The 26,684-nt window shown below is 40.7% G+C and overlaps 1 protein-coding gene across 5 annotated transcripts in view; it reads left to right on the top strand.

Moving 5' to 3' along the window:
• Positions 1–26,684, top strand: part of cabp1b (calcium binding protein 1b) — a 63,255-nt gene that overhangs the window by 31,340 nt on the left and 5,231 nt on the right. Inside the window, exons 1-5 of one of the 5 annotated variants that reach the window (XM_039664376.2) lie at positions 10,258–10,990; positions 22,675–22,833; positions 24,799–24,829; positions 25,564–25,707; positions 25,793–25,902. In XM_039664376.2, the coding sequence (XP_039520310.1) occupies positions 10,862–10,990; positions 22,675–22,833; positions 24,799–24,829; positions 25,564–25,707; positions 25,793–25,902 (573 nt within the window). In that variant the 5' untranslated portion in view covers positions 10,258–10,861. Of the gene's footprint in view, positions 1–10,257; positions 10,991–21,364; positions 22,838–22,861; positions 24,609–24,798; positions 24,830–25,563; positions 25,708–25,792; positions 25,903–26,684 lie in introns of those variants that run through there. The other 4 variants (XM_039664374.2, XM_039664377.2, XM_089126071.1 and 1 more) reach the window with 4 other exon arrangements.

The following is a 26,684-nucleotide window of genomic DNA, read 5'->3' as shown; positions in this document are numbered from 1 at the left end:
TTGCGATATCGATATTAATTTCCATATTTTTAAATGGATGTAAAACTACAAAAGTTATAGAAAAACACATCAAAAAAGATTAATAAATAAAACAAGTTCTTACAACATAAGGTTTATTGTAACTGACAGTCATATTGGACTGGTACAGCATGAATATATACAGTAAATAATAACCATGTCTACAGAACAGGACATGTTTTACTAGTTGTGTAGGCCTACACTACAGTGTAAAAGACAATAAATAAGCAAGTCCACAGAACACACTATATGCAACATAAACGTCACTATATGCGTTTTCTTTGACCGGATAGCTATCTGATCGTGAAAAGACCAGGTGTAAATGCCCTGTGAAACGCATTTGTGACGTATTTGAATCTAATCGCTCAAACAGCTTCAGGAGGTCTGAGCCGCATTCCAGACGAAACTGGACAAATGTAAATTCATCTCGTTATTGAATAAACCACATATGTAAAATTTACTCCTTCCAAAAACGCTAAAAATGAGAACGTTATGTTATGGCCAGATATGACGACGCACGCGACTGTCTGCAACATGCATCACCGCAGATCAGCTGAGCATCTCTTCATCATGCCAACGCGCAAACTATGGCAAACCAAAGTGAAAGTAAGTCGCAGACGCTTTTCACACAGTTATCTTCATTAAAAGTAAATGAACAATCTTATTTTACCTGATGATCTCAGATTCTCAGCGCCCTTACAGGGCAGAGAAGATTAGTTCCCCATCCTCTGCCGAAGGGGGAAGGGCTAACAACGTAATAACTTGAGCTCTAAACGGAGTAGAGAGCACCTTAGGTATATAACCATGCCAGGCCTTAAAGGAGTCATAACCTGCAATTTTCACTTTTCCACGAGAATCAATGTATGTTATGATTGCCTAACGATTATACATTGGCCGGGAAGCCGACATTCAAAAGGGAAGCGTTTGTTTACCCCAGGGTTCGTAAACCAGCCCACGTGCACGCGCACTCAAATACGAGATTTTAATTTCTCCCCCGACGTCAAGAGGGGGCAGGATATACCATATATGGACACCGCAGACATATGCTGGAGGAAGCCCGTGCTGTCCCTCTCCCCCTCATATTCAGTCAAGAAAGATGCAGAAATGTAGTGCACACGTGAGTTGCTCTGTGGTTGACTGCCAGAATCAACATTCAAATGTGTTTTCTCTACCAAAAACGAAGCAAACTACCAGAGACCAGTGGATGAAATTCATTTTTAATGACGCTGTTCCAACAACCCTATCAGCTGGCTCAACGTTAGGTGTCTGCGCTAAACATTTTACACAGGAATCCTTTACAACGTTCATTTCGAGTCGGACAATAATGCCTACAGAGTCAGAGTGCTGTATAGAGATGGAACAGGTATAGTTTAGTAGTTTAATTACGTATGTATCCATTATTTATTAATAGCCTACAAGTCTGCTGTTTCGGACCAGATCCAAATGATGATCTGATGTACTGATATACTGATGAGTTTAATAAAGTTTATTGTACATCACACAAAAGATGAAGCGTCGGTTTTACTTCAGAAAATCACCGTAAGAGCTGAGTAAACACAAACACAGTAAGTTATAAGAAGTGCGTGAACGTGAAATAAGGCAAAAACAACACATGATAGCAAACGTTGATCTCTATAACCACTGTAAGCTGATAAAAAAGTAGACTACATCTCCGTTAATGTAATCTACATTATATAAAAGGTAAACTTATGTGGGAGAAAATAGCAACAAACGTTTTAGCTCGTTACTGATGTTAATGTATGTCTCAGTCAAAATGATTGTCTTTACCATTCAGAGACATGTTGATGTAGACGTCCTTCCATTGACTCTATATCTTCCGTTTCCAGCTCTGGCTCAAACATATATGGTTGAATTCCGTAGGTCGCGGCCAGGTCGGGTTCATTCACAACTTGCGCCATGATGTCATTTTGGAATGATATGCTGAATTTACCTGCGGTGTCAAGCCCCCTCCTTCCTCAACGCGCCCCTCATTTGCATTATTAAAATGACCGTCCACGACAGCCAAAATATCGCATCAGATCTCGCGAGACAATAATGTATTCAGAAATAAGGGTAAGAGGAGCTCTTTGTTTATTTTTTTTTCCACTTTTCTTTTTTAGAAGGGCCTGATAAGACTATAATAGAGCGTGGGTATCCAAGGTAATACTAGGTTATGACTCCTTTAAGAACGACTTTGGAGTCATCTGTTCCAAACTCCAAACATGCAGGGCTCACAGATAGAGCCTGCAGATCACCCACTCGCTTGATAGATGCCAATGCCAGCAGGAGAGCAGTCTTTAGCACGAGCGGTTTCAAATCAACCGACTGGAGCGGTTCAAACTGTGGACTCTTGAGTGCCCTAAGGACCGTGGAGAGGTCGCACAGCGGCACCGAAGGGGGCCTAGGGAGCATGATGCGCTGCGATGGCTGCCACATAAACCTTGAGTGTGGACAGGGTGTGGCCCGCGTCCAGCAGCTCCTGCAGGAAGCAGAGTACCATCGATGACTGCGGGTCAACTCGATTTTTCGAGCACCAGCTGGAAAAAAATGACTACTTTAAAGCATCGAGGCGTGTGGACGGGGCCCTGGCTTCAGAAATAGTCTCTAAGACTCTTCCGGGCAGGTCCCCGGGTACCTGTTCATGGGCCACACATGAAGGGCTCATTTGCCTGAGTGAGGAGATCCTTCCTCAATGGAACAGGCCAAGGAATTGTGTCTGACAACTGAACCAGCTCCAGAAACCACGGTCTGGACTTCCAGAGCGGAGCCACCAGAAGAACTGGGCACCCGCTCTCTCTGACCCGTTCGATGACCTGTGGGATCATCGAGATGTGTGGGTCCCCTTGAGGACCCACACAAGAAAAACCACCAGAGGAGCCACCAGAAGGACTGGGCTCCCGCTATCTCTGACCCGTTTGATGACCTGTGGGATCATCGAGACCTTTAGTCTCAGGAGGTTTATGAGGAGGTTTATGTAGGAAACCACCAACATGTCCGTACGGACTATGACATGATGGCCCCTGAGGTTTGACAGTAAAGCTTTCAGGGCCAAACCAACCGCTTTCATTTCCAGGCAGTTGATATAGAAAGCTCTGCTCTGTGCTCGACCAGAGGCCGGATACAGGCTTGCCCCTGTGCAGCGCTTACCAATCCAGGTTGGAAGCGTCTGTAAACACCACTTTCCTTCTGGAAACTACCCCCATGGTCACCCCATTTTGGTACTAGTTCTGAGCCCGCCATGGAATCAGTGTCCTCAAACACTCATGATTCACCATAATGCCATAATGGGTGGGCACATGGCATTTTAGCCAGTGCTGCAGCGGACGCATGCGCAGTAATCGCAAGCGGAGTACTGATGATGCAGCTGCCATCAGACTAAGCAGTTTCTGAAACTTCTTCAGAGGCGCTCTAGAGTGAGCCATGCTTTCATTGTCACCGAGTCTAAAACTGTGCCCAGAAAGACAACAGTCTGGCTGGGGATCAGTTCGCATTTAGCAACATTGATTGTGAGACCCAAACAATTTAGATGGCCGAGAATCATATCTCTGTTACGTATCAATTCGTCTCTCTATTGCGCCAGCACTAGCCAGTCGTCGAGATAGTTCAGCACTTTTCACTGACTTTTCAGTGGGGAGAGCGCTGCATCCATGTATTTCGTGAATGTGCGGGGTGCCAGGGACAGAGCTAACGGCAGGACTGTGTATTAATTTGCCCTCCCCTCAAAGGCGAATCTCAAGAATGGCCTGTGACGAGGGTCGATCTGAATATGAAAGTATGCATCTTTCAGATCCATTGTAACAAACCAATCGCGTGAACTTGCGTGAGAATTTGTTTGAGTGTTAACATTCTGAATGGCCGCCTCATGAATGCCTTGTTCAGATGTCTCAGATCTAAAATGGGTCTGAGCCCGCCGTCTTTCTTTGGAACAAGAAAATAGTGTCTGTTTGCAGAAACATGCTCACTGTTGCGGGCCTGTTTACAATAATAAAATCCCCAGCCGCCTGAACTGAACAGGGAGTTGTGGGAAGTTTTGATGGCGGTCCGGCTAGTGCGAGACGCGAGCCCTCTCTCTTCCCACCTCGTCGGACGACTTCGGTGGGGCCTGGTCGATCACGGCACTCGGACGAGGGCCTTGACGCCAGGGGTTTGGGTAGCACTTCGCAGCCCTTGACTGACGGTGGTTATCAGCAGCCGCAGGGCGGGGCTGAGAGGCCTGTTTCGCGGGCTTGACTGTGTGAGGCGAAGGCGGCGGTTTGGGCTTACTGGACGCTGAGCTCAATCTCTTTGGGAGGAAGTGTTGCATAGCCTGGAATGTTTTCTGTGCCTCCGTGTACCTCTCTGAGAACCCCTTAACCACCGAGCCGAAGAGGCCGGAGCTGGAGACAGAGGTGTTGAGGAACCTCGTTCTGTCGCCATCCTTAATCTCGGTGAGGTTGAGCCACGGGTAGCGTTCGAGCATGACCATGCTAGCCATGTTTCTCCCGATGGCCTGCGCTGAAGTCTTGGTAGCGTGGAGCGCTAAGTCCTTAGCGCTTCTCAAGTCCCGAAAACCCTCAGGGTCCAAGCCAGCCTCGTCCATGGATCGAATGAGTTTGGCCTGGTAGACTTACAGCACGGCCATTGTGTGTAGGGCTGATGCCACCTGATCGGAAGTGGAGTAAGCGCATCCAGCGAGGGCTGAGGTGTTACAGCAGGCCTTATTAGGATGAGTGGCACTGCTAGCAGCAGTGTTCGGGCAAAGATGAGCGGCCACGGCCTCTTTGAGGGGCGGCAATGACTCGTAGCCCTTTTCCGCTGCTCCATCCATGGAGGAGAGCATCGCGGAAAGTGAAGATCCCACGCATGCTGAGTGAGGTGCGCCCCAGGCCTTAAGTGCTGGTCTCCACAAGACCGGTGATGGCAATTGGGAAGGAAAAAATGAAGCACGTGGGGACGCGGCCAGCGTGCATTCACTAACATCCAGGCCCTCAGGTTGCTGTTGGCTGCGATGCTTCTTCTTCCTGGGGATGGAGAGCATTGTTGTAGCGGCATCGCCATCCTGCGAGAGAGCTAGCCGATTGCGCAGCACGAGGATAGGCATGCTTTCACAGGCTGCACATCCGCCGGCAGCGAGATCATTCTCCGTCTGGTCGATTCCCAGGCAGGCAATGCAGCTCGCATGTTGTATCCTGTTGCATTGTATCCGCATGTTGTATTGCATCCTGTAAATATAATAGCTTTCAAAGGATATATAGGTAGTCGCCGGATAGCCACATGTTAGATGGCGTCAGAGACCATGGAAAAGAGGCAGCTGAGAGAGAGGCAGCTCAGCTGAAAGGCTTGTTTCAACGGCGAGTAAAAAGCTTAGGGACGTGAAAACTGTCGCTGAAGGAGTAAAATCTGCTATAATGGCGAATTCAGGGGTCTATATTGACTGGGTTACGCCCCCTTGGGCCCTGACGTAAGGCTAGCCCATTGGTCGCACATTAGAGTCGCCCGCACCATTGGATGTGCAGTTGCTGTAGCACAGCCTATGAGCGCGCCTGGCACTCAGTGCTGGTTGTGCAGCTGCAAATCCGTTTTACAATAGGCTTCAGTAAATCGAGGAAAAGGAGTTTCCCACTGCGTATAGCTACGTAATACTTTCGAAAGGGAACCAGCGTTATCAGAAATCTCCACCATGTTCGGAGTTTTTAGAAATAATGTTTTTGAGGCTGCAGGGTTTTCGTGTAAATAAGAGGCCAAACCGCAGGGAAATATCTGCGTCTTCCCTTCGTGTAAACGGTGCTTGAGACACCACACCAGTTTCTGAAACAAAAATGAAGTGCATTAGCCAATTTTACATCTAACATAAAAACACATCAAGAAGTATTAAGATGGGATTTATGTTCCAGTGCAGTGTATTTTAGTTACATATATATAACCATACATATATATTAACTTTTTTGCTCATCAGCCACTGTGGCTAGTGGTTTTTCAAAGTTACTAGCCAGTCCGCATTTTCACTGTCCGCAATTTTGACATCGAGACCATAGGGAAAAACTGCCATATAGATATTTTTAATATTATCTCATTATTTGGCAGCAGGTATGTTAGGCTGCTGTTGCTTTAAGACATGATGCACAACCCATTATACTGTTTTAAATAGCCAATATACTTGAGTGCAAGCACTTTGGTGCACAACATCTGTGGGAATGAGTACAATTATGCTCAATGTGTGCAATCCCTCACCCTGTAACCAACAATATTCATCCAGAGCAAATTAAACGAGTGAGTAAAGGGACACGGGTTTGTGTGTCAACCATAGACTGTAAAGGGTGTCAACTCGCTGTCGGACAGATTAAAGAGGGAGCTGGTGCATCCTGCGGAAGAGTTTCAGATAGTTCAGTATTAATATGTATTGAAAAAGCTATATTTTTGACAACACTAGAGTTTATTATTTATCTGCACTTAGTTTATTTTTTCAGATGCCTTTTTAAAAGACTAAAATTGAAAAATGTATATGCCTATATAAAATTCAGGCTGCTAAAGTGGCTAGTAGGAGTGACTGTGCTACATACCACTGCTGAAATACACCCGCATGTGGCAGGTTGGCAAGTGTTAGTGTCAAAACCTGTATATAAATATGAAAACACTGCACTGGAACATCATTCCCACCTTAATACTCCTTGAGAAGTTTTTATTGAGTTTAAACCATCAGAATTTAATTATGACAGCCAAGACATATTTTAAATTAACCAAATCATTAAACACCACAACAGTATATAACATTTTCTGAAAAGACTACCACACTTTAACACTTTAATTATTGTTTGATGAATGCAAAGCAGCTCTCCATGAAAAAAAAAAAAGTGTGATTGATGTCACTGAAATATTGTACACATAACGTACTGTAACACCGGCTAAACAGGTTGTGACCAGAGCACTAAATCATGTATTTAACCTGGACATACTCCTATAAGCATTGCAGTAGTGGAAAGATGACTTACAGTAAATGACCATGTGTGGAGGATTTATGCATACATTAATGCACAGTTTTGCGATTACGGCAGTTCAAGAGCCGGTCTGAGCATGTATGGATATGTGCGAGTCTGTGTGCATGTGTGCGATTGTGTTTCTGCACTGCTGGTGCGTTCTCTCGGCTGAGTTGACGTTATGAGAGTGGACGGCGCCTGGCTCTGATTTCTGATGTGTTCCGAAGTTCACAATGAGCCTCCGGTGAAGCTGGCTTCAACTATGAATCATCCACACCAACAGAGAGAGAAAGAGAGCGAGAGATAAGCCTTACATGAGTAAACCAAATAGATCAGCTGAGAACTAATCAGAAAGGTTAAATGTGTTTACAACAGAGATATCGATGGATCCAGGAGAAAATCTTTTTCATAGCTCTGGAGTTCTTATTGAACTGATGTTTCTCATAAAGTTCCCTAGGAGAAATTAAATGAAAAATGTATTTTTACACATTTACTAACCATTCGCTAAACATTTCAGCCTGTTCTCATCCCAAGGTGTCATATACTGACGCTTTTGACATTTCGTCTACATCCAACGCACATGGCACCCTTTAGCGTCAATATGAGACGCAGATATATATGGGCCAGAAGGCGCCTCCTAGTGGTCTAACCTACCTAGGTTAGGCTTAACCCTAAGCCTAAAACCCTAAGACAAGAATATCCTAGGTAGGTTAAACCTACCTAGCCTGACTTCGTCATACTCATATTCAAGAGAGAATATGAGTCTGAAACTCCTCCGTTGGGCTTTGATTATGAGGCGTGTCGTAACCGAACCAGGAAATAAAAAACCTCTGCACTCAGTTGGATAGTCGGTAGACCTACAACCAATCAGAGCAACGCAATAAGTCAACTCCTTTGCATAGCGCAGTTTTCAAATACAGAACGTAGCCTAACTTTATTTATTTTAGAAGTTAAATAACGAGTGTTGCTTCTTTTACTTACTTCTCCATGAGTGCCACCAAAGGAGAAACCACAACGACCACAGGCTTTTCATTACTTCCCATCTTCTTAATGACCGTCAGAGCCAGCTGATAAGTTACACTTTTCCCGAATCATGTAGGAAGGACGCCAAAAATATCTTTCCGATCGACAAATGCCTTGATTGCAGTTCTCTGTTTGTCTATTAAAATGAATGCGCTGTCGATTTATTTTACAAAAGACGCTACAGTGGAATCTATACATCTCAATTCTCCAGCTGCAGTCATCTTTGACAAGCGTTCTTTGATAACGTGATGATTACGTCCCTGCAGATCATCTGTCCATCATCGTATAAAGCCCGCCCTGGCAATTTGATTGGCCTGATCATTTTTTGACTGATCATAATTACTCCTCAATGGATCGAGTCCAGACCGAACTTCCTGACCAAAAAATGTTGTGAGCGGAGTTCGGGCTGGCATCCAGGATAAAACCTACTGTGCGTGTTATATTGACGCTAAAGGGTGCCATGTGCGTTGGATTTAGAAGAAATTTCAAAAGTGTCACTGTATGACGTATAATGAAGAAGACTGTTTTTCTTTTATTGCTGAAAACATGATGGCCGCTGTGGTGAAGAGATGAGTCCCATTGAAGAGATGGGTCCCAGCTTAGGACCCCATTAGCATGCCAGTAGTATCACATTATGTGTAGCTTGAATGCTAAATCCTGCTGCTATGCGCAAGATAAGATAAAAATAAAAGATAAAAGCCATCAAGTAATGCATTTATTTGTATTGCGCTTTTCTTAGTAGGTTGCATCAATAGCAGAGGAGAAAAGGTCGCGAAATTTAAAAAATACTACTTTTATAATTTAGTTTTAAGAGTTTTTCAGTCGAGAACTTTAAACATATAAGTTAGAAGACATTAATGACTGGTTATAATAGCGTAGTTCAAATGTCTTCTATAATAAAGTGATTTTCTCTAATTTGTAACCAGGCATTAAACCGATTACCCATAAAACTAGCTTTGAACCAATCGGATTGCTTTGGTCCTAAGCTGGGACCCTTCTCTTCAGTGGGAGTCATCACACCGCATCCAAAATCACATACTCTATTGAGAAGTAACTGCTAAAAAGTTTGTTCTATATATAGTATGAATGTGTGTAGTATGAATAGAATTTGGATGTACTACATCTGCCATGTTGTCATTATCATGTGACCTACCAGCAACAGATGCTTCTCTACGCCCTTCATAAATCCTCACTCGTCGCCTCATGGTATAGTAAAGTGTCCATTGTATGCACCGTATCCATCATATGTCCATCTGTTTTACGCCTACTATATAGAAGGGACTATGACAACAATGCACTCAAAAAACAGCACAACTACACAAAAATAAAATGAAAATTAACAGAATAAATAAGAAAAACATCATCAACAGTCTTTAAAAAAAAATGTAAATTACAAAATTAACTCATATTCTTTTTGAAAAACTGAAATACATGGCTTTGTTTTAATGTTTTTACATTTATAAATTTCCCTAAAATTAAAATATCATTCTATAAAACCTGAATGTGTACATTTTCAACTATTATACTAAAGGTTGTGTCATTTATAATAACTCAGATACCAGATTAATTTAATTTGAAGCCAATCACATGCCAGACCAAAAGACACTGCTGAGAACAGTATTATGACAAGGCATATATATTTTAAAGATTTTACAAACCAAATCAGATGTTTGTGTTGCAATGTGTTGCTAACTCAATAAAAACAATGCATATGCATGCATGTCTAAATAAATATGGATATCTTTTTTGATAGGTTATGCACATTTTGTGTGATACAGATAACTGATAATTATTCACCAATTAAGCCAATAATCAATATATTGGCCAATATTAGATGTCAATTTACTTTTCCAGAGGTTGAATACGAAACAAAAAATAATTATATAATCACAAATATATCAGTTTTGTAAATAATCCACCTAAAATATTTAATAATATTACTGCAGGCCTTAGCATTATGGCAGAAAGTCTCAATTTAATCTCACTGTCTAGGAGCATAATGTAAGGTTAAATCATTTTTTGTCCAATTTTTCTTGTTTCCTATTAACACAGAGAGATTGTGAGGTGAGAGTGGTCTAAACAGGAACCATTGGGTTAAGTATGCATGTGCCAGCTCAGCAGGTGAATTCTGGGAAGGGCTTCCTGTTGTCCCCTAATAACCTGCCGTGGCCTTCGGACGGTGCTCTGCATTTTGGCAGCCTTGGCGCATCCGTGCGGTGCCAAATTCTGCCAACCTCAACTTTTCACATGCAGCTTTTGTGTTTTGACGTCCGGTCTTTGATCTGAACACTGCCTCTCTTAGCTGGGCGGCACGACTACAAGTGTGTGTATTTTTAGCTCTGTAGCCCAACATCCGTATGTGTGTAATCGACTGTGTTCACTCGCGAGTGTGTGTGTTTTTGTATTAGTGTCTTCAGCATCTTGCTTGGGGGAAGGTGATACGCTCGTCCATGCGAGCCTCTTTGTCTCTTTTCGCCTTGTTTGGATGGACGGTTTTAAAACTGAGCAGCTGAGAGTGAGGGAGAGAGAGAAAGAGGGAGGGAAATGAGGGGAAGAGAGAGTGGGGAAAAGAAGGGAGGGTGAAAGGGAGAGAGAGAGAGAGAGAGAGAGAGAGAGAGAGAGAGAGAGAGAGAGAGAGAGAGATTGCAAGCAAGTGAACAAGCAATCTTGGCTTTTCTCTTGAGCATCCCTTCACACTGAGACACATGTCTCCTTTTCCTGATCCCTCCATCCACTTCTTCTCTCCTTCATTCCTGTCACCTTGACGTCCAGCATCGCCACCCCTGGATCATCTACATCCTTCCCCTAAATCCATCTTTCCTAGAAGATAAGCCTACAGACCTCATCTCACCATCTATAATCCATGCATGGAGACATGTGGATGCATGCACAAGCGCGCATGCGGCCGCTTTGACTCTCAAGCGCGCAAAATTAGCAGAAGGGACTTTACTATGGGAAACTGTGTTAAAACACCGCTTAAGAATTTCTCCAAAAAGGTAAGATGCTCTTTCTGATAGCTGCGAGTGTGTTTGTGTGTGTGTGTGTGTGGGCTACGGACTCGACCCAGACCTGGACTGTGTTGCATGGACTGTCAAAGATGAGTTTAATAGTCATGCTCTGAATTCCACTGAGTGTAGCTGTATACAGTACTATTATGGTAATTATTATTGTAACAGAATCTTGACTGACTGAACTTGAAATTGATGAATTTATTGAGTTTTTGCATGCTAGAGAGAACTGGAAAACCTATAAAATTTGGAGTAGCAAAAACATTACTGTGAAAAAAAAGCACTTGTCCTGTATCAGGATGTTGGAGGTTTGGTTGCCGCTTTTGACCTTGGAAGTTGCTGGACATTTTCATGAATTAATATTTTTAATAATATGCTAGATCACGCTGCCTTAAAGGGATAGTTCACCTAAAATGAAAATTATGTCATTAATCACTCATCCTCATGTTCCAAACCCGTAAGACTTACTTTCATCCTCAGAACACAAATGAAGATTTTTTTTGATGAAATCTGAGAGCTTTCTGTCCCTCCATTGACAGCTACGCAACTGACAATCTGACGCTTCAAAAAGTTCATAAAGAGATCGTGAAACGAATCCATATGATTTGAATGGTTTAATATGCTCAATATCGCTTAACAGGATTAACAGATTTAATTTATGCTTTTATTCACATAAACATTGATCAGCGAACATAAACAGAGCTCAACCGAACCTGCTTGACATTCTTGCAGAAGCTCAAACGTGTTGCGTAAGATTGCGAGTTGTAAGTTGATGAAAGTTTATATGTGATTAAAAGCCTAAATTCAACGTTCATCATATAAAGCGATCAAGTCTCTTCAGAATTTTTTGGACTAAACCGCTCAATTCATATGGATTTGTTTCTGAACTTTTTAAAGCGTCAGAGTGTCAGTTGTTTAGCTGTCAATGGAGGGACAGAAAGCTCAACAAATTTCATAAAAAAGAACTTCATTTGTGTTCTGAAGATGAACATGACATGAGGGTGAATAATTAATGACAGAATTTAAATTTTTGGGGTAACCATCCCTTTAATGTACCAGCAATATAACTGCGTTTAATTATATTATACCCTAAAGTTCTTGACAATGATTTCTGAAGTTGCTGTTCTGAATGGTTTCAGAAGTTCTTCTCAATTATCTCTAGATAACTTGGAATGTGTGCACTCAAGGATTAGCATGAGATATCAGGTGCTGGCACCTGCCAAGAGCCCAACGGCACAGGTTTCTTCAGAAGAATATACAAGCTGGCACCTTAAAGCCTTGGCAACAGATGGAGTGTGAAGGTCATGTGCAAATAGAGGGGAGATGCAACTCACGTTTGCACTAGGGATGCACCGAAATGAAAATTCTTGGCCGAAACCGAAAACCGAAAAAGAGGAAACCAAGGCCGAAAACCGAAACACCGAAAGAAATTATGCCAATTATCAGTATCATTGCATTTATGGCTATGACTGTGTACAAACGTTACTAAAATCAAGGCATTGCAATTGCATAAATTAATATAAAATTTTCAAAGAATAAATCAATTACAAATTATGCAAATATTTATTTAGCACAATGCACAGTATAAAATAAAATTCAAAGTAAAATGTTTTTGACCCCACTCATGTGTACATTAAATAATAATCTAATGGCCTGCAGAAAGGTTTTAAAATTAAATGTTCTCTCATAAAAACAAAGCCGAGTGCGAACTTCTTCTCATCACACTAGCACCCTTTGCACGTCTAAATTAGTTTCTTACATTTTAAAAATTTAGCATACAATAGCATAAAAAGCCTTTTTAAATGAACAAAGGTCCATGATTAATACAAATGTACATGAAACTTAACGAAACATGTTTAGTGAATGTAGAAAATATTTAAGAGAGCATTAATTTAGTTCTATACATACATGTTCCCATATATATTTTTTTGTAATGTCACACAAGTAATAATCTCAGAGTTTACTGGGTTTTACATGATTATTCTTCTTCTCACCGATTCCTAATGGTTAGAGGACAGTTACTTGAGTCGTCCCCTGTCGTTTCAAGGAATAGTACAACGGCGAGCGGGTCCAGTATAAACGCCTCGACCGTTTGGAGCGGTGTGCACACTGTCTGAGGAGACTCGCGCATACTTTCGCCTACCTCCGCAGCGCGAGTCTCCACAGTTTATACTTGACCCGCTCGCATCCGGAGTCGTTGTCATGGCGGCGCGCATTGTTTAGAGCAGATATAGGTGGATAAACAAGGCTTCCGTCTCCTCGCGGGTTCAGATTCACTGAAATACGTCCGCACCGCAAACATGTTGCTTCAGACAAGCACGTGCAGGTCGCGGTTTCTGTTTGCGTCATCACAACATTTCGGCCGTATTGTTTCGGTGATAAAAGTCTTTCGGCCGAAAACCGAAAATGCACTTTTGGGCCATTTTCGGCCGAAAATTTTCGGTGGGCGAATATTCGGTGCATCCCTAGTTTGCACAGACATATATGTGTATGTTTCATGCAAACACATTAGAGTGGCAACATTTCAAGAGGTGATGAACTGAGAAATCAAAGTTTCACTGAGATTTTGACATCTAAGAGGTCATCATATTATAAGAATATCCTGTAAGTTTCAGAACTGAGAACGTCCTTGGTCAGTCCAATAAAAGCTTTTATTGACACCAGGCTCAGCAAATGACTCGTTTTTCAAAGTGGGGAACTATGACATCAAAGAGCATAAAACACCACGCCCGCAGAAGAAGATCAACGCCTACTTCAACACGGCCGTTTTAGCCCTGCCCACCGATTTGCGCATTACATACATAGATAAATAACATAGGCCTATCTCGTGATGACAAACCGGATCGAGCTACCGAGCAATACAAAATATTGTGCAGTGCCTGGTTGTGGAAGAAGGCAGTCGCTCCATTTGCTTCCTCTGAATGCTTCCAATAGGAATGGTTAAAATTTATTTTTAATGATGTTCCAGCTCAGGGCCGTCGCCAGAACAAACCAAATGTGTTTGAATGAACAAATGAACAAACCATTTAATTTTCATAGGGGGGCACACTTTTTTTAATAATCTGAGACAGACCAAAACAACAACCCATATTAGGCTTTAAAGCTAGGGTATACGATTTCAAAGATTGTTCATTATTAATATCCTCGTTTAGATGCTGGTTATGGTTATATAGTACAATCCTAACAATATGAATAGAAAAAAGAACGAAAAAAATCCATTCACTCCATTGGCTGTACAGCCGCATAAAAGTTGACCAATGAAAGCTTTGCGGCCGCAAAGCTACATTGGTCAACTGCTCTCATCCAATCACCAGCTACACTTGAAACTCCGCGTGGCACTCGCGTCTCCACCCCACCGCACCCGACCACGCCCGACCGCGCCCCCCTTCTGCGTCATGAGAATCGCGCGCGTTAGCAGCTGACCGCATATGGTAGCTAGCTAAGTAGCATATCAGCAATGGATAAAAACGAAAAAGACAACAGCAAGCGTCCCCTGCTTGCCCCTACAAGAAAATGTGAAGAATGCCGAAATTTGAGGAGAATAAATATAGGGTCCACCATTGACTGATGGAGGAAGCTTCAGCGAGATCTGGGACTCGATGCTGACACTGCTGACTTTTTGTTGAGCAGGTAACGTTAAACATTTATTTATAATCTTATATGGCGTGAGTCGCGTGACGTGTTACATAAATAGCTTTTTATCAGTCTGACAACTTGCTAATGCTGCCGGTCGGCATTGGAATGTTAGCTGTTTAGCATCGCCTATCACGGGTCAAAGTAAATATATTTCTTGAAGTGCTTGATTATATTTCAGCATGCCTTGCGGGTTTCTGTTCGAGCCGATCGGAATTTAAACAAGATGCGCTGTATGCTGCTATAACAATTACCCAAAACCTTCGCAATGCTACTAATATCATACTTGTGGTGGGTAGTGTAGAACATTTCATGTGTTGCTAATCTTGCGTTGGCGTGATCTAAAACATGTCATTGAATTGTTGATGAAGCAACTAAGTTCAAGTGTCTAAAGGCAATTTTACATATGATGTGTCATTAGCAATGTCATTAGATTGAAGCGACTAAGCAATGTTGTGAAAGTATGATGATCACAACTTGACTGAGTGACGTTGTTCAATTCGTTTCCCGGGAGGAATCAGGTAGCAGAGGGGAGGGGTGTGTGTGTGTGGAGGCGGGATGAGTTTTTTAAAACTTCCCTCCCATTTCAGGCTTTCTCGACCGATTTTCAACATCTTATACTACAGCTTTAACCAAAATAGACCAAATTCGTCACTTACACAACACAGTGCCATCTAGTGGCTTTCTTGAGTAAAAGGCGCAATCAAGGTAATATCATTAGTCCAAAGTCCGAAGGAAAACTAAGCCAAAACCAATTTGATTTATGACTCTACACTTCATAAACATAAAGAGCCACAAAAGCACCTGGTTTCCACCAACAATACAGCAATAATAAAAGCAATGCATAACATACTGCAATACAAATTTAGCAATGTAGCAGACAAATTCTCCATTCCTACCCTTCTTAGGCCGGATTCACATATAGCGCCTAAAAACGCGTAGAAAACGCTGGGCGCGCCACATTCTCCATTTTGCAAAGCGCCAGGGCGGTTGCGCTTCAGTTGGTTCTTATCACATGACCTATTGTGTGCGTATGGTGCGCTTGCGGTATTCTGAAAAGTTGAGATGTTTTTATCTCGACGCGGCGCGGACGCGCATGGAAAAAACGAGCGCGCCGCACCGCTTCCATTATGAGCGCGCACACCGTGCGCCTACATTTGAAATAACGAACTTGAGCGCGCAAAAGACGCGATATGTGAACCAGCCCTTATACTGTCTATGTTCCTACCATCTCATTAGCTCCAGAGTCATCTCCACGCACGTTGTTGTTGGTCAAAGTCATCTTCGTCAGCGACGAAACTTTAAACCACTTCTTAGCATAAGCTTTGCTGTAGGCCTACTAAACCGCCAGAATTTGATTCTCGGATCTCATACTCTGCACAGCTGCGCAAAGGAATTACGTATAAACAATACTGTATGCTTAGCTAAATAAATTGCATGGTTTATATAATTTATTTATCCTTAAACACAAACTGCATATTGTAATTTGAAGAAATAAAAATACTAACACAAAAATAACAAATTGAAAGGTCTGCTGCTAGAGACTTGCCATTGGCTGTTGAATGTGAATAATTAATGAGGTAGGTCTTTGCAAGGTTTGGGGTGCTGTTTTGGGATGTTTTAACAGTCATTTATGAAAACAATTATATTTCAAGTTACGTTCTGTGTAATAATGCGTTCAATAATGAATTTGTAAATTATTTCTGAAGATAGTGTGTTATACATTCCTACCGTTGTAGAGCTTACCGTTCCTGTGAGATAAGTTCTACATAAACGACTAATCTTTATATAATAATTGCCAACATAAACATTAACATATTGTGTCAAGCTGATTGATGGGTGGGTGGGCACAGTGTGTCATTTGGGGGGGCACTGCCTTGTCCACCTTGCAATGTCCCCCCTTGGCGATGGGCCTGTTCCAGCTGAGTCGAAACTCATTATAATGCAAAACTGTTATCCACTCACAGCAGTGGGCGTTTACTTCCAAGTCTTCAGTGCGAGACGCCCATAAAAACTGAGCGTTTTTGAGCTAGGCTCAAAACTAGAGTAGAAAATAGCCTGTTACTTTTTCATTTTAATGTTTTTGAATGCAAAATCCAAGCGAACGTCATAAGTTGACCTCAGACAACAATATAATAAAATTTAAAAAGCCAGTTCATGACCCCTTTAAAAATGCCTGACCAGTAGTGACCAAGCTGCATGGCAAGATCTTTAGTATATGAGGCCAAATGAGACTGTTTGTGCCGTGTATACCTCAATCTTGCCCAGCAGTCGGATGCTGATTACTTTAGCCGCATGTGGTAGGACAGGATCTAAGGAATAGAAATAAGATCTGAAGGAGAAAAAAAACTTTAAGTTAATAAAATCAGTTTGATGTCAACGTAAAAACCCACTTTACTGTCTTTACTGTTTATCTGTATTTGCAAGTAAAACAGGATATTCAGCGAGAAATATTTAGACTTTTGTCAATCGGGAATTGATTGGATCGTATAAAGTGAGCGAGTCATGTGGCTGGAGGGGAGGAGTTAAAAAAACAGGGATTCATGACATCATCTGGAACTGCGTAAAAAAAGTCACGGTTATAAAAATACCCGTGTCCATGTGGACAAGGTCTAAATTTCCACCAGAAATAGTAGTTCATCAAGGTACATATAGGATACTCGTTTCAACACTACGATTCTGGTCACACTGTATATATGAATACTATTTAGTACATTTTGCTTTGGAATAACATGCAACCGTGAATTGCGTACAATAAGACCAGGAACTTCATTAAAAGGATTCATGCTGAGTTGAAGGTCATGCGCTAAAGTACTAGCTATCTATGATTGAGTTATTTGAGTGATAATTGATCAGTATAAATACAAACAGATATGGTTTTAGAACATTTCAGTAGTTGTTTCTCGATAAGCACTCTGATTAGCTCTTAGATGACGTCGGTCTTCTCTTTAATTAACCCGTGGGTCTGTCAGTAATTGAGGAGATGCTCTTTGTGTGTCTGTGTGAGTTATATTGCGTGTGCTCTTCACCTCCTCTGCCTGTCGGCTAATTGGTCATTATAATGTTCTGGCTGACTGGTTTCATTCTTATCCTGATTAGCCCTCAACTAAACATCAGCAGTTATACTGTACGTTCTCAAAACATACTTGGTTATTTGAGAATCTACTCTCATATAATGATGTCGGTTAGTCCACATTTTCACCCTTCAATGATCGAAACACTCGTGATCAGTGAGTTTCATTAGTGAGAACAAGGCGAGAACCCCTTGGATTTGTTTTTAAAATACCTTGAGCTTAGTGTGATCATTTGTTTTTATGGCAGCAATCAAATGGCATGGCATTGCGGCTGTGTGCCCTGTGCCGCGAGCATGAAAGTGGATGAATTATTCAGTTTGAATGATATCTGATCTTAAAGGTTCTGTCAGTTGCTGAAAGGGAAGAAAGAATAGAGGGCAAATCTGGCACAATCTGATTTACCCAAATAGGACATGTTCCTGGATCCAACAGCCTTTCTTAGTCTTGCATGGTACATTGTTCCTGTCAAACAACCATATCCCTAATGGTATATTTCATGCAAACTCGGATGTAGGATGTTGCTACCCGATATCTCTGCTCTGAATATATAGATTCAGTTGTCTGTTCTATTGTCTGATGCTTGCAATTAGAATTAAAAAGATGGTTTACCGTTTTTAAAAAACAAAAAACAAAAATTGTTTACATGAATGCTAAATAAAATGATCGTGTTGATGTGCGTGTTAATATGTCACAAGCTTCAAATTGGAATGGATTTTCTGACATGCGCACACTTTTCTTTATTTTAAAAAGCAGACTTAATATTTATCTATTTCGGGTCTTCCTAACTAGGAGACGACGAGCTCATAAAGCTTTGTGTTGCTGTGCTGCTTATATTTATCGTGAAAGCCTCTACTTGTGATCCAATTGACGCATCTTAAAGGTAGGGATGGGTAGGCAATTTTTTGGAGAGGCTAGCAATAGAGCATCAGTCCCGCCCACAGCCCGAGAGAGCGTTCCCATTCATTTCTCCCATTGACATTTTGTAAAATCCATATCTAAAGAGTATTAGAGCATGTCTGAGGATAATCAGCTACGGCTGAACTCTTATGCATACAACATATCATTTCGAGTGAAAAAACTAAGAGAAAATCCAAAAAAAGTCAAAGGTACAAGCCTGTGTACATATTTTCATTTCCGAGAAAAGGAACTACTCCTCCCATAAACCACCGCGCCTCACTAAAGTCGGCTGAAAGCCACCGTGAAAGAGCCTTTTGAGTGACTTCCAAATCTGACGACGGCCGCGTGAACTTTATATAGTGAATGTGCAGGGAAACTCCTTTTCCTCCATTTACTGAAGCTTATACACATGCTAAAACATTGAGGATCTGGCTCGCTCATAGGCTAAGCTGTGGCTGCTGTACATCCAATGGCGCGGGGTCGTCTCTGAGGTGCGACCATTCAGACACGTGACTCGACTTCCACCAATCAGATGCATCACTGTGGGATTGTGGGATTGTTCAGGGTTGAGGGTAATGAAGTACTTATCTAATATATCGCGAATAAAAGGCATTTATCGGAAAACAAGGTTAGTGCCCCATGAACGTTTGGCGTTATGAGCATATACAATCGCTTAGTACAGCCGTAGCTGGTTTTAAGTCTATCAATCAATCAATCAATCAATCAATCAATCAATCAATCAATCAATCAATCAATCAAGCTTTATTTCTATAGCACATTTAAAAAACAACAAGGTTGACCAAAGTGCTGTACAATTCAAATAAATAAAATACAATAAATACAAATAATTTGACACAATACAACACCAGACAATTTCAACATACAGCAGACATCATGCTCTCACAATGTTTTAAAAGCCACAGAAAAGAAATGTGTTTTTAAACGTGATTTAAAAACTGTAAGGCTAGGGGCTAGTCTGACATGGAGGGGCAGATCATTCCACAGTCTTGGCGCTACGGCTGCAAAAGCTCGATCCCCTCTGCTCTTGAGCCGTGTTTTAGGGACAATAAGTAGTAGCTGATTTGCAAACCGTAATGACCTTGAGGGAGTATGTGGTTTCAACAGATCAGTAATATAGGCTGGGGCTAGTCCATTAAGAGCTTTAAAAACAAACAACAGAATCTTGAAATCAATCCTGAAATTTACTGGGAGCCAATGGAGAGAGGCAAGGACAGGGGTGATGTGATCTCGTTTTCGTAAGAGCAGGGGTGTAACCCCGGCATCCTGGCCAAATTTGCCCAGTAGCCTCTGTCCATCATGGCCTCCTAATCATCCCCATATACACCAATTGGCTTCATCACTGTCTCCTCTCCACCAGTAAGCTGGTGTGTGGTGAGCGTTCTGGCGCAATATGGCTGCCGTCGCATCATCCAGGTGGATGCTGCACATTGGTGGTGGTTGAGGAGATCCCCCCCTTCTATGTGAAGCGCTTTGAGTGTCCAGAAAAGTGCTATATAAATGTAACAAATTATTATTATTATTATTAATTACGCGTTCCAGTAAGGAGCCGCGCGGCTGCATTTTGAACTAGTTGTAGACGTGAGATGGAGGCCTGGCTGACACCAACATACAGAGCATTACAGTAGTCAAGGCGTGTAGTAATAAAAGCATGAATGAAGTCTACCATGCATGGTTACGTTTTTATGCCTTATATCCCAAATGTCAATGGAGAAATTGTATTGAATTTTTACTTCCGGCACCGACTGTGGGCGGGACTGTGATGCTCTATAGTGAGCTAGCTTTAAAGCATAACCTCTCTTCAGAGCATTTTCAAAGCCACACCTCCTTCAAAACACAGCAGGGAGCAAATTAAAGCGCCATCTCATGTCTCAAAGCACATAACATTACAATAATAATGAACAACTTAAAGAGCACTGACCTGTTCCACCTGACTTCTGCAGATTAACTTCGTCGTTGATAGTGTTGACATCGAAATGTATAAATAAACCACTCCGAGGAGAACATCACAGATTTCCATCTCTTCCATATTACAGTAGTTATTGGTTTTGGTTCAGGAGGAACTGTAAAAGGCAGCTGCTGTTTCGGTTGTGGTGTTACGATACACATATTCATATTGAACCGTTTGGTACGAGGCTTTCGGTTCAGTTTTCGGTACACATTTTTAAACCGAACGATTCGTTGGACCATTTTTCCTGCCGAGCAAAATTTCGTTATTTCAAATATAGTAATGCTCATAATGTAAGAGACGCTGGCATGACCACAAGTTCAACATTGCCCAACATCAAATAGCAAATGTAATGTAAGCGGAACAAAACTGAGCTACTCGTTATTGTGTAGTTGACGGACCGTTTATCAATTTGGACCAATGCAGCGCGAGTCGATCTTAATCAAGCAGCACTGACACAGCGAAATCCAGTAAAGAAAAAATTTGAATTCGCCACTAATAATAACATCACTGCAAGAACTAGTGAGGAACATTCACATTTACTCATTTAGCTGACACTTTTATCCAAAGCGACTTACAATTGCTATATATATGTCAGATGTCGCTCGCCCTTCTGGAGCAACTAGGGGTCTAAGTGTCTTGCTCAGGGACACATTGGTGTCTCACAGTGGATTTGAACCCAGGTCTCTCACACCTAATGTGACTTATCCACTGCACCATCACCATCCCATTTCTCACTAGATCTCACATAATGCTTTCAAGTAACATTACTTCGTTTTTTTTTTTTTTGTTTTTTTTTTTTGAGGTTATGAATACAATTGCTGCCCTCAAATGTTAATCTGAACTAAAATAAACCTTGGTTTATAACTACTACATTATTACATTTCATTTTCTCTGAGCAGCAAGGAGCTGATTTTTGTTTTATATGCTCCTAGGAAAAGTCAAGTATAGCTACATCATTGCTCAAAGTAAAACAAAAATCATACTTTATGATGTTAGTTTTGATAAAAATAAAATTAAAACATTTTCTATTAATGAAATTTCTCTGGCATTTCTTTCTTTTTGCTGTATCGAAAACGTACCGAACTGTGACAAAAGTGTATCGTATCGAAACGAACCTTGAATTTTGTGAACCGTTACACCCCTAATATATACAGATAAATACATTTAGACCTCTTAACTTTGTGATTGCTCTCAGGATGCAAAGAGACTTTCAACCAGCATAACAAAAAATGTTTCTGGATCAAATCACCTACCCTGCCTTTAATACCAGTCATAAACAGGGCCACAGACAATACGTTTTGGTCGAGCAAATTACAAATAGACTAAGAGAGACACATTCCCGTTTACAGCTGGTGTTTTGACTGCTTCTGTCCTGATTACTTCAAGGGGAGGGTCTATGGGCGGGTTCTTCTGTTTTCGTCAAATACCAGCAGGAGGGTTAAATGTTTATGTGCACTAACATTACATCGGAGTTCTGCTGCTTGTGTTGTTAGAAAACATAATGTTACGGTGCGAGTCGACAAGTTTTCTTTGGGCTGCATCTTCCACCCACACCGAGATGAGGCACCTGGTGCATGTGCCTGATGAAGTTGCATTGTTCATAAATAAATATATATAGTATGGAGCTGTAACTTCAGAGTGCAGACATTATATTTTCTTTTTTTCATAAAATACATTTCCCATCATCCTCTGTAGCAGCACAGGAGTGCTAAAAACCATAAGACATTGATTAGAGAGAAAGTGAATTATGAAACTGTCAAGAGAATCAATTTTATTCCAACTCTAATCTCGTAAACAAGGACAATGGTCTCATAAATAGGAACTTCCCAGGAGACCATGTAAGCAATATGCTGATCCAGTTGGGTAAATCACATTAAGCGCACAGTCTGAAGATAGAGCTCTGCTCACAGAAAGATACTAAAAAAGTTTCAATTCATTTTCAATCAGTCTCTTGACCTGACGTCTGACTAAATTGACTGACTGAACCGTCCACCCATTGTGTCAGACGGACAACCTTGTAGTTTCTAATTGTGTCTTTACACCACGTTTACTCTTCACTTACTTGTCCGGGGCCGTTGGGACATGATGGCTGCTCTCAGGACCGGAAGCGCAGCTACAAAGCAGTGAAGTCATGTGAGGAAGGGGTGACATCTGGAGAGGCCCTCGCGGCCTTGGCTCAGAACTCAACATACATGCACAATGTGCTCGGGCCTGCCTGCATCTTCCTCCGCAAGGGCTTCGCTGAGAGCCGGAAGGCTGTACGTAAGTCTGGACATGCACATCTACACACATATGATAATGCAAATCAACTTCTCACTTATCTTCTTACATTTCAGAATTCAGAAAAAAAAAACCTATATGCATTGAATATTATATAAGGGATTAAGTACAGTCATCATCACTAAATAAAGTTGTTTTGTTTTTTTTGCAATATCAACTGGCTGACTTTACGCTATCAAATAAATACAAATAATGTTAGTTTAAAGCTCCAGTCTGTAACTTGAAAATTCTTATGTTGGTCATACTTCCAAAAAGTAGAATTTGTGATTGTAAACGCCAGTATCCACACCGGCGCGGTGACTGACAGCCACACGTCCTCCTCAAAACATTGGATTCATCCGCGCTGTGCCGTGGCGAGGTACAACTCACGTAAAGTGGATAATTACGCGAATAATTGCTATTGCAGATTTCGACAGAAATGGCGACAAAGAGGAAAAACTTTGGACTGCAGCTTTAAATATACACATTGACAAAGTTTTTACAGTTTAGTAGGAATTACCAGAATCAAGCATTCCAGCGATAATGCAATACATTTAAAAAATATTTCATAAATTTAATCTGTACTGAAATAGGATCCATAAAAAAACTGTAAATGGGTATTCGACATCCTTTTTTCTGTGATGTGACATGCTATATTATCTAGTTTAAACAGCATTTTGCCAGTTAATGTGTACTTATTTATGTAAAGAGCTTTTTTGAGCTCACTGAAAGATTATTTGTAGTTAAAGTGGACTAATGAAGGCAAAAGGATGGGGGGAAAGCACATTATAAATGCATTAATGGTGCGTCCCCTCTGTTGAATCTTTAGTGATACAGCAAAATAAATAATCTTTTTACCCAAGTTGTGAATGTATGTATAGCCTGTATTGCATGTTATGACTGTGTACCACCGAATAATGGCAAGAATAGTCTCTATTGACTCTATGAACATTGCAGTCTGATTCACAAATGAATGACTCTTATGACTCAGTTTTTTTTAGTCAGAAACATACAGCGCAACTAGCGTAATTGCTGAACGAATTATTATTGTTCTTTTAATGAATCAAAACATATAACACAACCAAATTAGTCTGATTCCTGGAAGACTGAATAGGAGCTGGTTCTGAATTTACTAAAACAGTGCTACCAGTGTCTGGTTTCTGAACAAATGATTCTTATGAGCTGGTTCTTCTAATGAATAGCCTAGTTCAAAAAAAGTTACTGAGTTACTGGTTTGAATCACTCTGACAATATCCTGAACTGAACCCATTTGAGTGGTTAATGTCTATATATATATGTATAAATTCACACACACATTTATATATATATATATATAGTTTTTTTAATATATATATGTGCAAAGTATGGTAAGCACTGATACAATTTTGAGGTACACAAGGCTGTTTCTTTTTTTTCAAATGAAGACATTTTGCAGACAGTCATACAGAAGAAGTGCTGCGTGTGTGTGTTTATGTATGAATCGCAGGGATCTGCGTTTATTAGCCTCTGCAGGGGTCTTGGGGCACGTGATCGAGTTCCTCTGCAGGAGCTCAGAGATTGTTTGGAGGTGAGCCCTGTGTGTGCTTGTGTTCGAAGAGATGTGTGGAACAGGGAATGCTGGGATCAAATAAAAAATAACTGCTTAAAGCTGATTATGAGAGATCAATCCTGAGTTTATATGTGCTGTTCCAGATTACTTAATCCAAATGAGGAAGATCGAATTAAAAAAAATCTGACGTAAATTCCGTTGGAGACAGGGGGGCGCCATGAAAAGGTTGGGTGTATTAGTTTACATGTGCCATTGCTGTAATGAGTTGCTGCTTCTCTCCAGCAGGAAACGGTGCATTGAATTAAATGACTGGATTCTTCACAGCGGGAGAAGGATGCAGCTGATGTCATCAATGGAACAAAAGTGCACACGTTTGTGTGGATTGTTGTTGATTACTTTGTTTATTTTGTTGCAGAACAGAGAGCTGAGACCAGAGGAAATGGATGGTAAGTTCTAGCTCATTGTTAATAATTAGAAATGTTTCTTGAACACAGCATATTAGAATGTTTTCTGCAGGTTTAAGACACTGAAGAGTAAAATTCAGCTTTGATAAATTGTGTGAGTGTGTGTACTTTCATTTTACACTAGTAAAAAGGACAGTTGTCTTTCTTGCATCTATAAAACCTGAGATTACCTAAAACACTCTTATTTTGCTGCCTTGAAAACTGGACATGCAAATCTAGTTTTTGAGGATTCAACATTCCAACCTTTAATTCCATAAGCATCTTTCATAAAGCCTTTTAATAAGACAAAGATTATCTCACCCTCTGTTCCCTGCAAATGCATTAGAAATAGAAGCCATTCATAGTAAACATGTAGTTATTAGGTTGATTGTTTGTTATTAAACTAAACAGAGTGTTTTGAACATGTAATTCTGGCATTCCAATGTGTGAAAATTCTCGCTATTGAAATTTCGCGGAGCATACAATGTGTCAATCGTTCCATTTTAATTTGAAGAGCCATTTATTTCTTTTTGAGTGGAGAGGGTTTGCGAAGAAGTATTTAGTTTCAAGTGTTTTGGTCATTCATAGATAAATTGTTGTGCTTTGTAAGTGCTTTGTAATTGTCTTCAAAATTGTTTTGCATGCGGGAAGTATAATTGTACATTAAAATATTCTCTTTTCATCATCTCTGACTCCCTCTCAACTGTCCTTCCTTCCTCTGCTTTCTATCTTCACAGAGCTACGAGAAGCCTTCAAAGAGTTTGATAAAGACAAAGACGGCTTCATTGGCTGCAAAGACCTGGGGAACTGCATGAGAACCATGGGATACATGCCCACTGAGATGGAGCTCATCGAATTGAGCCAGCAGATCAACATGAACCGTAAGTTTTCTTTAACATGCATGCGGCTCTATTTGATGATGCTTACATAGGAAGCTCACTAAGTTCTGTGTCCTCTGTCTTATAGTGGGGGGCCATGTGGATTTTGAAGACTTTGTGGAGTTGATGGGCCCCAAACTTCTGGCTGAGACGGCAGATATGATCGGAGTAAAGGAATTGAGAGACGCTTTCAAAGAGGTGAGTGAGGTAGGGCCAAATGATTTGGAGAAATAATCAAATTGTGAAATTGTTTAAAAAAAAACATTCCAGCTTTGCTGTGCTTGTTTGTAGGGCTGCACGATTTGGCCAGAATTTTGAAATTATATATCAGTATGGCTTTAAAACAATAATAATAAATATATTATTATTGTTGTTGTAGTTGTTGCTATTATTATTGTTATTATTTTATAGCAATTATAAAACAATAATAATAAATTATGATTATTATTATATAGAATATGATTTACTGTTACTGTATGTGTTACTATATAATTTACAATTACTTTTGTAATATTTCACTATACAATAACAGATATTTTACTATACAATTAGAAAAATAATATGATAATATAATATATATTTTTTTACATTACAACTGTAAAATGCAATTTTAAAAACATCCCAGGTTTAATGTGCAACACACTTTGGCCAGAATTTTCTGTATATATACAGTATGTATGTCTATTAATAATAATAAAATATTCCTATTGGAATATCTCACTGTACAATACTATTATTGTATTTCAGATTTTAAACCATCATTTTCATTTTCAGATGTTAAACCATCAGTCTTTTATTTTGATGTAAAACTACAGGGAAAAACTAACATTATCAAATAACAAACAAAATGTACGGTTTCTGTGTAGACTTCCTGCTTTCTTCGTAAAACACAGTAAAATTGCATTCAGAGCAGGATCATTTGGATCCAGACATGTTAAAGGGGGGTTTACTCCTTTGCATGATTGTTTTTATGGGGTGCA

This window comes from Pimephales promelas, chromosome 23 (assembly GCF_988280905.1).
Source record: "Pimephales promelas chromosome 23, fPimPro1.hap1.1, whole genome shotgun sequence".
NCBI lineage: Eukaryota > Metazoa > Chordata > Actinopteri > Cypriniformes > Leuciscidae > Pimephales > Pimephales promelas.
The sequence above is the reverse complement of the archived record's forward strand: the minus strand, read 5'-3'. Positions and strand labels throughout refer to the sequence as shown.